The following is a 14036-nucleotide window of genomic DNA, read 5'->3' as shown; positions in this document are numbered from 1 at the left end:
GTACAAAAATATTACATTTCTGGTTGATATCATTGGCCTACTTTAAATTGCAATGTTGTAGCTATGAATGAAAATTATTGTATGTACAAAATATGTTGGTACACCTAGTAGTATTTTTCCCATTACATGCTATATTTTAGTTGTGAAGCTAATTATCGTGATAATTACTGTAGTGTAAACAACGGCTGGTATTATCTAGCAGCGCCATCTATTAGCGTGGCTGAGAAAACATAAATTCGTACTGCTGCCGCGACAGACAACGCCAATGTGTCAACCGGCGGCACGGCTGCAGTCACGCGGCGTTGACGCGCGTCGCAACATGGTTGCGTGGGTGTAGATCGTTCAAGTGATAAACTATTCTTGTTTTCTTCCCTATCTACACTACTACTAGTGTTTTCATCGGACCCGCTGTTTATCAACGACCTGGATCTGGTTGCGGAATGCTTCAACTGAGTGTGCAGTGAAATACATGAAAGTGGTTTATATGTGTGTGTGTTTTGTTATTGCCGCGACCGAAAGGGGCAGGATTTTGGCGGTGCATTGAAGGTCTAGGGCCGACATGAGAAAAATAAACGGTAGGCTTGCATTTAAAAAAAGATTATATCATAATTTTAAGTTATAACATAATGTATATTCATAAAGCATGTAAATAAAACTGGAGATAACAGCCCGTGTGAAAAGGTGACCGTTGTGGTTTGAGATACGAGCAAAAAAACCGTTGCAATCAAAGATCGGACTTAATACGTAGCGAATAAAACCGATAACATTTTAAATTTATGTGTAATGTGATAACCTCACGCAATCCAGTTCAGTGATACGACCAAATACGCATATAATGTTATTCTTATTAGAAATCAACTTCAAATAATTTATATTTTACCATTTCCAAATGAAAAAGTTACTTTTACGTTAAAGCAAATCTTCAGTTTTCTCTTAGGAGATTTTGACGCAAACAAAATGGAACCGTGACGGAGAAACTTGTTTCTTATTTAAACTAACAATAAGTGGGCCTCAATAAAAAGTTATTACTTGCACACATCTCGAAATAGTGTTGCCCAAGTGAGGATCGACCGAAATCATTAAGCGTAGCAGATCCCATACAAATGGTCTATAAACGTAATCCGACAATGCTCGATGGGCTGAGTCGAGACGTGTTATGAAACAGACTATTGGGTCACGAAAAGAATTTGAGTATTTCTATTTCCCATTGATGCTTATTATTCTAGTGTTTCAAAGCAAAAATAAAATTAAGCTAGATTATTTAGACTCCAAATAATAGACACAAAGAATTGATATATGTAAATGATATTCACCGTCATATCAACGGTCCAAGGTTAACATGTATTCAACCGCAGAAATACGAGACGTGGTAGAAATGCAGTAATACTATAAGGCCGGCTTTCCACTACAGTTATGCAATATATCTGGACAATGCGGTGATGTGTAGCGAAGCTATGTGAGTCTTTTCATTAAAACTAAAGATGGCTGATGGATGATTTAAGAAACTTTTCTATTAGCGCCCATCCGTAACTTAAATCCCTTGCTTAAGCAAATATTTAAGAAACTTGACCAAGAACTAAACACTTCAAACAGACCCAAATACCTTTCCACTAGAGTAAGATTGAGGCATGCCTTAAACATAAAGTGATTCACCTGACCATTTTCAAACACATCCTTGCACAGTACTTGCAAAAAGATACCTTAATGGTCGTTATGCACATCGTCATGATGCGCGAGATTATCTTTCAATAATTTCCGTGATACTAAAACGCGCTGGGAGGTCGTTATTACCAGCGACAGACAGAAGATTTATTGTTAAATGATTGCAAGTGACACGGTACAACGCAGAACACCTATTTGTTTTAATAACATGCCCGAATGAAGATACATACCCGGCGCCAGCTGATGCAAACAAGTCTTATTTTGCGACGCCATAAAAGATCGTTCATCTGGGCAGATATCAAATTAACTAGTGCCCGTAATAGTTAATTATAGGTTTTAATGAGACAGTCAAGGACATGAAATTCCCTTCAAGCCGTTAGCAAATCTTCTTTGTGTGTTCGATAACGAAACGATTTAAGTCACTTCACGATAATTTAAAAATACGTCTAAGCATTTCAATAAGGTTACCAATTAATCGTTTATTAAATGGTCTGGTGATAACCTCTTATGCAGTAGCATCTGAGAAAGGATCAAGTAAAGTAACAACTCTCGTTAATTAATACAGCTGGAAGGATGCTTCTTTGTTAAGCGACGGACAGGAATTCTACATCTTGAAAAGTCGATGGCATTCTTCAAAGTTCAATGGTCGACGCTTAGTTAATATGCCTGCACGTAGCTGCAGAAAATCAAATAAACAGTCGCTTTCATCTCCGGTTTATCGGCGATGCACTTCGTAGCCTTGCACTTTACCGTGTGTTGAACACAACTGTTCATTCCCGCAACCATTACTCAAGCCGCCGAGGTTGTCGACTTAATTCATTATCGATCCCGCATTCCGATAAAAAACTGCTATGCATAAACTGTTAAGCTCCACCATTTTATAAAAGCGATTTCGCGAGCGATTACAACGAATTAATTTGAATTCAATTTTACTGTTTACTCATCCATAGAGTTAATGAATTCGACGTTATTAAAGTTTAATCAAGATAAATCCATTGAGGATTAATTTACATGGTCCTCGCAACCAATCGGTGGCATAGGTGAATGATTGAAACCCCAATATTGTCCTGTGTTCTCTGAACCAAAGGCGCATGTTTGCTGTTCATTAAACATTAACGATTTTGAGCATTCGTACATCTAAGTAGCAAGTCAGATAATACCTATATTGATTTTCCAGTGGTTCGAAATACTCCAATATTGACAATGAGCGGTAGTTTAGATGCTGCTACGTGCCTAGGGACTCGATGAGGAATCTACGTGACTCCCAGTTCATTGCTCCATTTTTTTGCCACTACATCTCTTGAATGAGTTTGTGGACCTTGGTACTGGTACGATGGTTTAGAAGTAGGTTTTATCGCTTCACAAAAAACGCTTAATTTGCATCAATAGCTGCCAACACATTCGATTGTTGACTTAATTTGTCTCTTCAATGAGGAAGTTCATGATAACCAGTTCTAGCCGATATATGCAAAACTGTAAATGATAACATTTTTATTAAAGGTACATCCTTTTCGAGTGATTATGACGCTAAACAAAGTTTGGTAGATTGCCTTGATATAATATGTTTTTGGGCGAATCTTATGCCATTTTCAGTTTTAAACATATTTCCGTGGGAAACATTGCGTGTATCTCGTTGGTTAGTGTTGTGAATTCTGATTTTCAATAGCACATTAGCACTGAATATGGTGGCGCCGAACGTGATTGCCATTTCGATTGAGATCGCACGTCTGTTACAAATTGTCGCTCTAAATTGCACGTGACAGTTATATTTCTACATTTTGCAATTTTTTTATGATGCAGTAAAACGAACATGGGGTCTGTATCAACTCATTGTACAAGACAAAGTCTCTTTCGCGCCTGCCAGTTTATCAGCTAACTTCTAAACTAAGAAGTTAGCTGATATAGATAACGATTTCGATGCGATTTTCACCATCTTTCAATACTTTTTTACGGATGGTTCATATAATATTTATAATAAAGCCTACTTGAGTTATTTGTAAGAAATTAATAATAAGATATTCTGCAATTACGTCGCTGGAAAGTAAATTTACATGGCAGTAACTTAATATAATTTCTTTTTTTCAAATTTATAACTCTGTGAAAACAGGGTGGAAGTAAAATTTTAATTAATTTGATAGACGTCTTGTACTTAGCACGAAGTGACTGCTTTTTGACCTCCGCCATTGGTGGAGGATAAACGATTTAGATTAATAATTTATAAATAGCATAAACAATATTTTAATCTTTACTATTAATCAGGGGTATTATAGAAGTAGGATACTTGTAACTGTTATTATGAATGTGTTATCGATAATAACCTAGACAGACGGATTATCATGCTCTTTAAGGTATGGAACTAAGAGGAGGTAAATAATGCGAGTTTGGTAAAAAGTCCCGGCCAGACTTAAATTTTTTGACAATTGCAGACCTACATTTATGCCGTTTATTTTTATTATTTTAACCTTATTATTTTTGTGTAAAAAAACTAAATATTATAATAATAATAATACATTAAGACACCGTTTATCCATTAAATTTCGTATCAATATTCTATTTAGAATTACTTCACTACTAACATTGCCAAAATAAAGAAAGTCAAAATTGTAATTTTGCACCAGTTTGTGATATTTCATCATATTCAAAGCTTAGCGTACCTTTTTATTCGGCGGACGCTAATAATGATACCGTCATTTCCATCTTTAATCTAAAGCAGGTAAGAGAGTTTGTAGGTACCTTCATGTTGTTCGCTCGTTTGCTCTGAGGGCGGTGTGATATATTCAGGCCCCATTTAAATATTCCCAGGGGTGATAAGGGGAAGGGATGCGAACCGGTTAATCAAGTAACGTGATCCATTTATCTGAAGCACTCTTGATACGGTGTTCCTGAGCTTTAGAATATTGGAGGCTCGTTTGGAGTTCAGATTGGATGTAGAGATATCCCGTATATTATTTATTTGTTTATTTACATTTGGTTGTGGTAATTTACATCTGTTTTAGATAGGGCAGAAAAAACCATCTGTCCGTTTCAAGAAAATAAATAAATATCTTTTTCTCAAATAGTAATATTCAAATCCGGACTTCATTATTTTATTTGGAGTCTTAGTGCAAAAACAAATCTTGGGATATATAACACCGTGGTTGATTGCTCTAGGGCTGGTCAATTTTTTGTGCAAGGGATTAGGCTATTAGCCTGGCTGTTCAGTCAATAAGATGTTTTACTGTAACATTATCAATAAAAAAAAAGTTTTTTTGTTTAGCTCATGAGCAATACCTGATTTTTATTATTAAAGTCCTAGGCGTGTATTCCGGGCTAGACAATAATATAATTTAATTTGAGTTTTAAATCGTTAAATTATTATTTTAATTATTTTTACATTCATCGGCTACATTATAATTCCTTTCGTTTATCTAAGTATCTAATAAACTTCAGTTATTTACTATTCGCACCTACATCTGTTACCCATAAAGTTGTCGGGCAGACGACTAAAATACGACTTATGAGATAGCCTAGAAATACCTGATGACCTATTGGCAATGAATATTCAAACCTGAATGCTCGGTAGCAATATCATCGATATTCTTCTGAGTAGGTAATATTGATGGAACGCTATGCAGAGAAATTGGAAAACTGACTTTGCTGAAATATTTCTCTGTTTTACGCACCTGTAACTTTATCATTTGATTTAGCAAGGCAGCTTTTGTTGATTTGCAAAAAAATTATGAAGCGCACAAGTACACAAAATGAAATCTGAATACATAGATTGAGTTAGATAGCGATTACTTCCAGGCAACCAAAGACGTGAAAGGACATAGCTGTTAATACATTGAGATAATTTTTTTACAAGAAGAAGAAGGCATCAGATAGTTGATGTAATCAACTATCTGATGCCTTCTTTCTTCGTCTGCGTTATTATAGTATTTTACAAATCCCTTGGGAACTGTTTGTTCTTCTGGGATAAAAACTAACTTATGTTACTCTTTGTCCTTTAAACTTTTAACAAAACTCATGTTGATTGGAAGGACAAACAAACAAACACACTGTCGCATTTAAAATATTCGCAAGGATATTAATGAGTTGCTAATTTTAAAAGATTGGGCACATGGCTTATATGAATTTTTAAGATTCCAAGGCGTAGGACTGGAAACCCAGCAGAAAAAAACCGCAAGGAGCTGATACAGAAGGTTCACAAGAAGTCTATTCCTGATGATGATGGTAATCCTAATCTCATGGTTAGGATAACAATCATCATGAGTTAAAATACGTCCATTGAGTATCACAGGTTCATATTTATCACTATTACTTAATGGATATATTTTAACTAAATATCAGCAATCTTTGGGATATTAATTTTATGTATGTTGCTACATTATTTCGAGAAGTTAGATAAGTTACTTGGAGTTTTATGTGACTTAGTGAAAACCCTTGGAGGCTTGGTTATATTCACGATCACGATACATTTGGAAAAATCATGGCTTTACGAAACGTTCTACAGTTGTTAACAAGTTATATGTTAGAGCTTTATACATTTCTAGATTCATTTGAATTCACCTCAATCCTGCTATATCTATGTCATACAGATCCGTTATCAATAAAGTTGTCAAGTAGACGGATATGCTCTATGCAAAATTTCTCAGAGCCATAAGCAATGAATATTCAATTTTAAATTCTTGCATGCAGTGAAATTGGAAACAGGATCGCAGGGGCCCGGGAGCAGAATTTCTCCATTTTAATGCATTCGATCTACCTACATTCTTGAGTTCCCGTGAAAATAGAGAGGCTATAAAATTTTGCAGTCTGGCCAAAAAATCTTTTCTGTTGGAGCTGGGAGTTGATATTGACCAATCTGCTTTAAGATCTCAGTACTTTTTTAATAGGCAACTTTTCTATAATTAAATCGTCAATTATCGGGAATTCTTCGTTATGCTGGTTTTATACCAATAAGGTTACATAGATAACAATAACTTTTCAAAAGAGGTTTTTTGTAAACAACCAATTTTTATAAAATATGGTAGCCTATACTTCTTTCAAATTAATATTATTATACTTAACGTACTCTATGTTTAGGCAATGCAACATCAGTGCAGTAAGTGTAATTTATCTTACGTGACAAAATAGTACTAACAAACAGATGAAACAGTTGGAAAAATATTACATTATTTAAACAGCAGTAACAATAATAAATATCCGTTCCAAATCAGAAGAATTGGAGAGACTCGGCGGGCTGCAGTATTTCCCAATTTTATTGCGTTTGTATTTATTTACATGTTCATAAATTTGAACTGCTACGACCAAAGCTTTGGAAGATGCTGTTTGCATTTCAATTGTCTATTCGTTTGTTGGTAATACCGCTGCGTTTAGACAATTTGGTGAACGAAGTAATTCTTTTGTCTCTTGGAACTCGGTTTTATTGGTCCTATGTAACGTAAATGTGTAGTTTTTATGTGAACTAACGTCACATTTAGTATTTTTAGCGTAAATCTGTCATTCTGTATGGAGGACCTTAGGAAGACTACACGTCAAAATTTGACATTTCCATATTATAATGTTGGCATATTTGCGTAACTCCAAAGTTCTGTTTGGTAACTTTTGGTTTGTTCTGCAGATCTGTTGATTGATGAACTAACATTAAGAAGATCGTATGAATTTTATTGTGTTCCAAATTTCATCAATCCGAAATATCATTACAGACACACACACTAATTAATTTTGATACTAGTAGATACTGAGTAACAAACATTCAACCATCCAAACTACAACAAAGAATACCTATTTGTGCAGAATTTTCTTTCTCACGTGTTTCATTACCTTTGGCAAAGTATTTTTTTACTTCAATTGAAATCATATTTAGAAAAAAAAAATCTATTTTTTATATATTTGCCACACTTTTTCTTTGTCAACTATAACTTCGGCTATAACGTTAGTGGAACTACTTGGAAAACATTGCCTTATACTGCCAAATGCTGATTTATTGGCAACTGAATACAATGTAGCAATCTTTTATCAGATGGGACCTCAAAGTAAATATTTGCCGAAATTGTATGCAAACTGGGTCTCAGTCGGATCGATCTTATCGCCTTTAGGACTGGATTTAGGTGCTCTTTTATAATGTTAACTGTTTAGGGCTATTATCTTGGTTTACATAGTTAAATATATTTTAAGTTAATGTTAGTATAAATGATGAATTAAGTGCCTTTGTTAAGTGTAAGGTCTAGGGCGGTCGTCTTCCTCTCGAAGATAGACTCAAATCTACGTATCGTACGTAGGGTGCGTAACGTACTAGTGGTTTGCACCAAGGTTAAGTTTCGTTATGTGCTATTTTTTACTAACTTTTCTTAGCGATAATACGAAAGTTAAGACTACGCAAGGTGAAAAGAAAACATCTGAAGTTCAGTGGCGTGCACTTCGTACATGCACTGCACAAAAGCACTGCATACCCTAATATTTTCGTGGCAAAAGAGCTGGAAAAAGAGGCACTGGCAAAAGAGGAGGATTTTGCTATTTTATGTCATTTTACTTCTTAGGGCTAGTTAACTGACTCAAATTAGTCTAAACAAGTATCTAATTAATCAAACATTGGTTATCATTTTAATTATGAATTTTTAGTTGTACCACTTTTATACAGAGTGTATAATTACAGCTCTAGGGAATTAATGGACTTTGCCTTAAAACTTGCTAAAGGCGCTTTGGCTGTGTGTTTTGTTTCGATTTTAATATGCTCAATAGATAACCCGTCCGAATCCATCTTCCAGGAAGCAGCATACTGAAATAGCTTAAGTAATAATATGCTGATATTATTGATGTTTTGTTTCAGAAGTATAATCATTGTGTTTCATGTAAACTGTAATTTTAAATATTGCTTTAAGCGATCGTAGTAAGGTATTGTGCATGATATTTAAAATAACTACAATTAAGCACTGTAAGTTAAATCATTAACGTAAATCATCAATAGCTTATTTCTCCACTGCTGGACCAAATATTTCTCCCAAAGGGAGTGATTGTCAATAATGACCACGCTGGACAGACGGATTGGTGATCGCAGTAGAAGGTAATATATTAGCATATTCATACTGCTGTCGATTTCCGTTAAATTCCCAATAAAAATGGAATAATCGACGTGAATGAATTACATTGCACTAAGAAGAAGTCACCAAAAAAGCACTTCTTCTTTAGGTGCCTCTCCAACTGGTGAAGTATGTTTTTTTTTTTATAATTTTGTTTTTTATATGCATTTTAAATTTATAAAATTGATAATTCCTCCAAGTGTAGGTAAGAACACTAATATAAAAAAAAAATTATAAAAATAGTGAAGGTTGGCAGTCAGTTTTTCATAATCTTCCTTTTCTCTCGCGAGGCTAAACAGCTGGGCGGCACTCGCGATCCTAGTCCACTCTCTAATGTTGCGCTACCAAGACTTCCTCTTGCGACCAACTTTGCCTAACATTATCAGTTGCAGTAGCCTGTATCTGTCATGCCGAAGCACATGCCCTAGATAAGCAACTTTTCTCTTTTTAACGGTCTTACAAAGTTCGCGCTCACAACCAACTCGTCCAAAAAATCACAAAGATCAATAACTTTTTACTTATGCAGTCGATAGAAAAGATTGTATAATTTTTCAGCAGGTCGATTAAAAAGTCATAATGCGGTATCTTATGAAGTAATTATCGCTGTTAAGACTGTTTGCTTATAATTAAGTAAGGAAATAAACACTTCAAGATTATGAGTACAGTACAGCGTTCATCGGCCCGGGAAGTGACGTCACGCCTCGCTTCCTGCCTTCTTGACCTTCACCCAAAGCCTTCTATTCCGCCGCTGGACATTTTCATGTTATAACATTTCTAAGTTGTTCAGTTAATAGGTATAGTTAAGTTATTCGCGACGAGACCTCGAGTTTTATGATAACGATCTTAGCGCAGATTACGCAGTTATAGATTCTGCGTATAACTTAAAGTTTATAATAAGGTAGTGGTCCCGCGCGACTTTGTCCACCTTCCACCTTCGTACACATGATTTGTTTTTCATAATTAATTAATAAATACAATTAAATAAGACCCACCACGTTGCGTCGTCTGCACCCGCTATTATTTTGTTTTCTCCGCTCCTAAAGGTCGTGATTTTAAAAAGCCTGTAACACTCCTCGAAATATGGGTTATCAAAGTAAGCGTACCTAGCTTGTGTGTGTTGTAGCTTTTTAATAATAAAAAATACTTTGAATATACAGATACTATATCAAAAATAGTCTTAACACAAATATTCTCCAGTTGTGGGAATCGAACGCAGACTCAGAACGCAGGGTCAATGCCCAGTGCGCCAATCGGCCGTCAACGAATATATTTAGTAGTAATAAGGCTGCTAAATAGTATATGTACTGTATTGCATGTTGTTTCTCCATCTTTTCCGTCTCGTTAAAGTAGTACTCTTATCGAAAATTGATTAATCCATTCAAAATTTAATGCCATTTAATTTATAGTACCTATAGTCCTATCAGTTCTATTCGGCTTTGCCGGTCAAAGCAATACAAAATACAAATCAATTCTAGGATCAAGGTGTGCCAACTGTGCACAAATTATGCCTAACCCTTAACCCTAATGTCACAGGCCTCACCTCGCCAATGTCACGTAGGTATGGAGAAGACACGAAGGGGATTATTTAGTGAAAGTAGTAATTCCAACAAATTAATTTTGGTTATTATATACGCGTGTACAAATTGTAGGGACTTTAGCGCTGTAACCTTTGACCTAAAATAACAAGACGTCGTATAATAAATGTTGGAATTGCAGGGATTATTCACCTATTCTATGAATCCTGAGATTTCAGGGTCTCCTTTATGTAAGACACACCGACGCCGACAGACCTAACAAAAGAAAATGATAAAATAAAATTAACTAAAAAATACCTAACATAAAATCGTTTTTTTTTTCAATAGGTATGCCAAAATATGACCATCAAACAGATACGTAGGTGTTGATGATGGTGTACACGCCAGTTCGGTGGCAGAAACAAACATGGTCGTAGTACTTCTAGGGACAAGTTTTTTCGATGCCACGTACTTTGACTTAAGTGTAAAAGTTCTTGTAATAAGTCATTATCGAGCGAGTGGTGTTCAAAACATATTTACCAATCGGGTCTAAGTCGTCTGTTAACAGGCGCGTAAAAATCGGCCTAGAGACAAACACAAGGTAAGGCCATGGTCAAAGCTTAATCGGATTTAATTAAGTCATAATAATTCCTATTTTAATCTAATAATCCTTATATATTTTAATTAAGTAAATCTATTCATATATAAAACATTAGGTATTCTTTTCAAAACAAACTACTACTATTGATGAATAAGTAACAAAGAACTGCGCGTGCGCATCATTGCATAATGCATTAGTACAACCCATTCCAATTATGATTCCAATTCCTCACTTTCCAAAGTGGTCATGTTCGACAAATAAATAAGCATTCCCGTCTGATTTACCACGGGTCGTGACTCACGAGGTTGTCGAAATAGTGGAAAGCCATCTTGCTACCGAGTAACAATGCTGTAATAAGCAACGGTGCCTATTTCTCTCCTGGTGGAGAAACTATACGCAACGTTCCCCTCTGTCTTTATATAGGACCATTGGGTCCAATAAATATAAAGAGATTTCATCAAAGTGTCATTATTGATAATGTCTTGAAGTAACTATATTTTTGTTTTAATGTTGATTTGCATCAAATAGGCTCCGAAAACACTGGACTGATTTTAACCATTTCTTCACCAAGATAAATCTAAATTATTACAAAGTGTCCTTGAGAAAATTGCAATGATGTAACCTAAACTAGCAAAATTTTGCTTGCCGTACGCTGCGAAAAATATTGATGATACATAAAAGTTATATATACTACATGATTAAAGTACTTATTACCAACAAAAAATGTTGCGAGACAATATATCGTAACTATAGTTAAGTCACAGCAGCTAAAATTTAATAAGATCGCGCGCCGGTAGAAATTAAAGTTGCTACATTCGGATTGTTGTATTAATTCTTGTTCAAATAAATCGTTTTATCATCGAAGGACTTATGTAGCAGTAAAATGCTTTTTGTTAGGATCATGCCTAGGGCTAGGACAGTATTAAAATGCAATGCACGTTCGCTTATATTAATCTAAGTAACTGAGTGATTACTTTTACAAATGCTTTTTAACAAAAGAAAACTGACGGTATCCGTGGATTTAAAAAAAACTTTTACTAAGGCGGACGAAGTCGTGGGTAAAGCTAGTTAGATAGGTATATATACTAAAAATGCTAAAGTGCTCCTTACAATTTTCTGTTTTTTAAAAATGGAAGTATTCCGAAAAATTTAAACAAACTATAACTATTAGTTAATTTAAACAAACTAACTAATATATAGTATATATATATATATATACTATTAATTTAAACAAACTCTTTAATGTTATCACTAACATTATCGTATTTGTCTGACCCTTTAAATAAGATTCGGAGAAACGTGGAGAGTCTAAGCTCTAAGGTCTCTTTCTCCTATTAGATTTAAGACAATGAATAGGCTACTCTTAGGCGTGTTGCTTTGCGCTGTTTAATGCAACAATGCGAAGGAAATCCTGCCGATCAGGTTAGCTTTTCAATGAATCGATCAATATTATCATCGTCATCAATAGCCTGTAACAGTCTACTGCTGGCCTCTCCTAATAGGAGGGTTTACCCTTATTCACCACGCTGGGCAGACGGGTTGGAGATCGCAGTAGATCTTAATAGTAGCACTGAGAACGCTACTGCCCGTTATCCGTTATATATTCCCTTGGTCGCCTCGTACGACATCCACGGGTAGAAGTTGATATAAACAGTCGACTTACTAGAAACGGACATAAATTAGTGATATTTGCATATCGTCTGAAAAAAGTACAGAAATCCTTTGTGGGGATGGGTGGATGCTTTTATAACATGATACCGAAGGTAATATTAGATCTACCTTTACCTAAGTTTAAACAATATATTAAAACACGTTTAGGTTACTAAACGATTGATGAATTCTTTAACGACAAGGCTGCTTGGAAGCAGGCCACTTCGCTCTAATCTCTCACAAAACAGAAAAACTCTAAAGATTGTTAAACTATATAATGATGTTGGAAAAGAGTAATCTGCTGAGTTTATGCCGGCTCTTCTCAGTGGAATCTGCCTTCCGACCCGGTGGTAGAGTCACTACAAACAGACTGACTTGACGTTTCAAAAGTGCTTATAAATTAGGCCTACTTGAAATAAATGAATTTTGAATTTGAATTTGAATTTAAAAGGGGAGGGGTGGGTGAAACCTGTATTCTGATCTGCCGTTGCCTAATCACTTGACAATTGATCAATATTATACAAGTTTACTATAGTTTAGTTTAGTTTTAAATGAAGGTTATATTTATAACCTTTATTTAAAACAAAACTCGTGTGTTTAATTATATATTATTTATATACGTTAAAATTTATTAATTTAAACAATTATGGCATGCAATTGAGCATGAGGCATTTGAGTTTAGTAATCCGCACTTGGCGTGGACGACTACGTCCTAAACTTTTGTCATTCTAAGAAGAGACCCGTAGAATAGACCTGTAGTTGGCCGGTTATAGATTGATAATGATAATGTTGATGATGTAAAAAATTATACTTCTAAATAATATGTAGGAATTACGATATTTTGGAACCCCTACTAAATACTTAAGGTCGTGATCTTGAACCGAGCGCCGTGTGGGCTATGAACAATTCATTAAGGCCCCATACACGGGCGATCCATCGGTTGTGACCATGATATTATAGTTATACATGTATCATCACGCGATAACATACCTAGTATTAAGATTAAGTTAAGAAAAGGGTTATTGCTTAAGTAATTTTATTTCCACAATATTTTGTTTTTCTTTTATTAGTAATTTATATATTTTTTTTGTTATATTATTCTAAATTTGTTTTTCTAGCTGTTTGCAGCAGCCTTATGTACCCAACGGATTTGCATGCTATGTAGCATCGAGAAGGCACAATTGTATACACATGCCAAATGTCCTATAGTTTATATTAGAGTAAGCAGTTGATTGTCAGTTTTACGAACTAAATTAAAAAAAAAAAAAAAAATACCATCTATAGATACTTCGAGTCTAGATATTATATGTATATTAAAAAGGAATTAATATGCCTCTGAGTTTTCTGTGTTAGCAAATTGTATTTTTTGTACGCGACTTTTTGTACGAATCTTGCAATTTTAATTCCGTTCTGATTCGTGCTTACAGTTCAGACTCGCTAAGACATACTTAATAATAATACAATAAGCTAGCTGTGATTGTAGCTGACAGAAAAAAACTGTTTTTTTTAAAAATATATTTACAGATCATAATTTAACCTAGCCTTCTC

The 14036-nt window shown here is 34.8% G+C and overlaps 1 protein-coding gene across 1 annotated transcript in view; it reads left to right on the top strand.

Annotated features, from left to right (window-relative positions):
- Positions 1 to 308: 308 nt before the first annotated feature.
- Positions 309 to 14036, top strand: part of LOC120629079 (caskin-1) — a 378256-nt gene continuing 364528 nt past the window's right edge. Inside the window, exon 1 of the mRNA XM_039897818.1 lies at positions 309 to 575. Coding sequence (XP_039753752.1) covers positions 560 to 575 — 16 coding nt within the window. The 5' untranslated portion in view covers positions 309 to 559. The remainder of the gene's footprint in view (positions 576 to 14036) is intronic.

The sequence above is a fragment of the Pararge aegeria genome, chromosome 14, assembly GCF_905163445.1.
Source record: "Pararge aegeria chromosome 14, ilParAegt1.1, whole genome shotgun sequence".
NCBI classification, from domain to species: domain Eukaryota; kingdom Metazoa; phylum Arthropoda; class Insecta; order Lepidoptera; family Nymphalidae; genus Pararge; species Pararge aegeria.
Note: the sequence above shows the minus strand (reverse complement) of the source record. Positions and strands in the feature narration are given on the sequence as shown.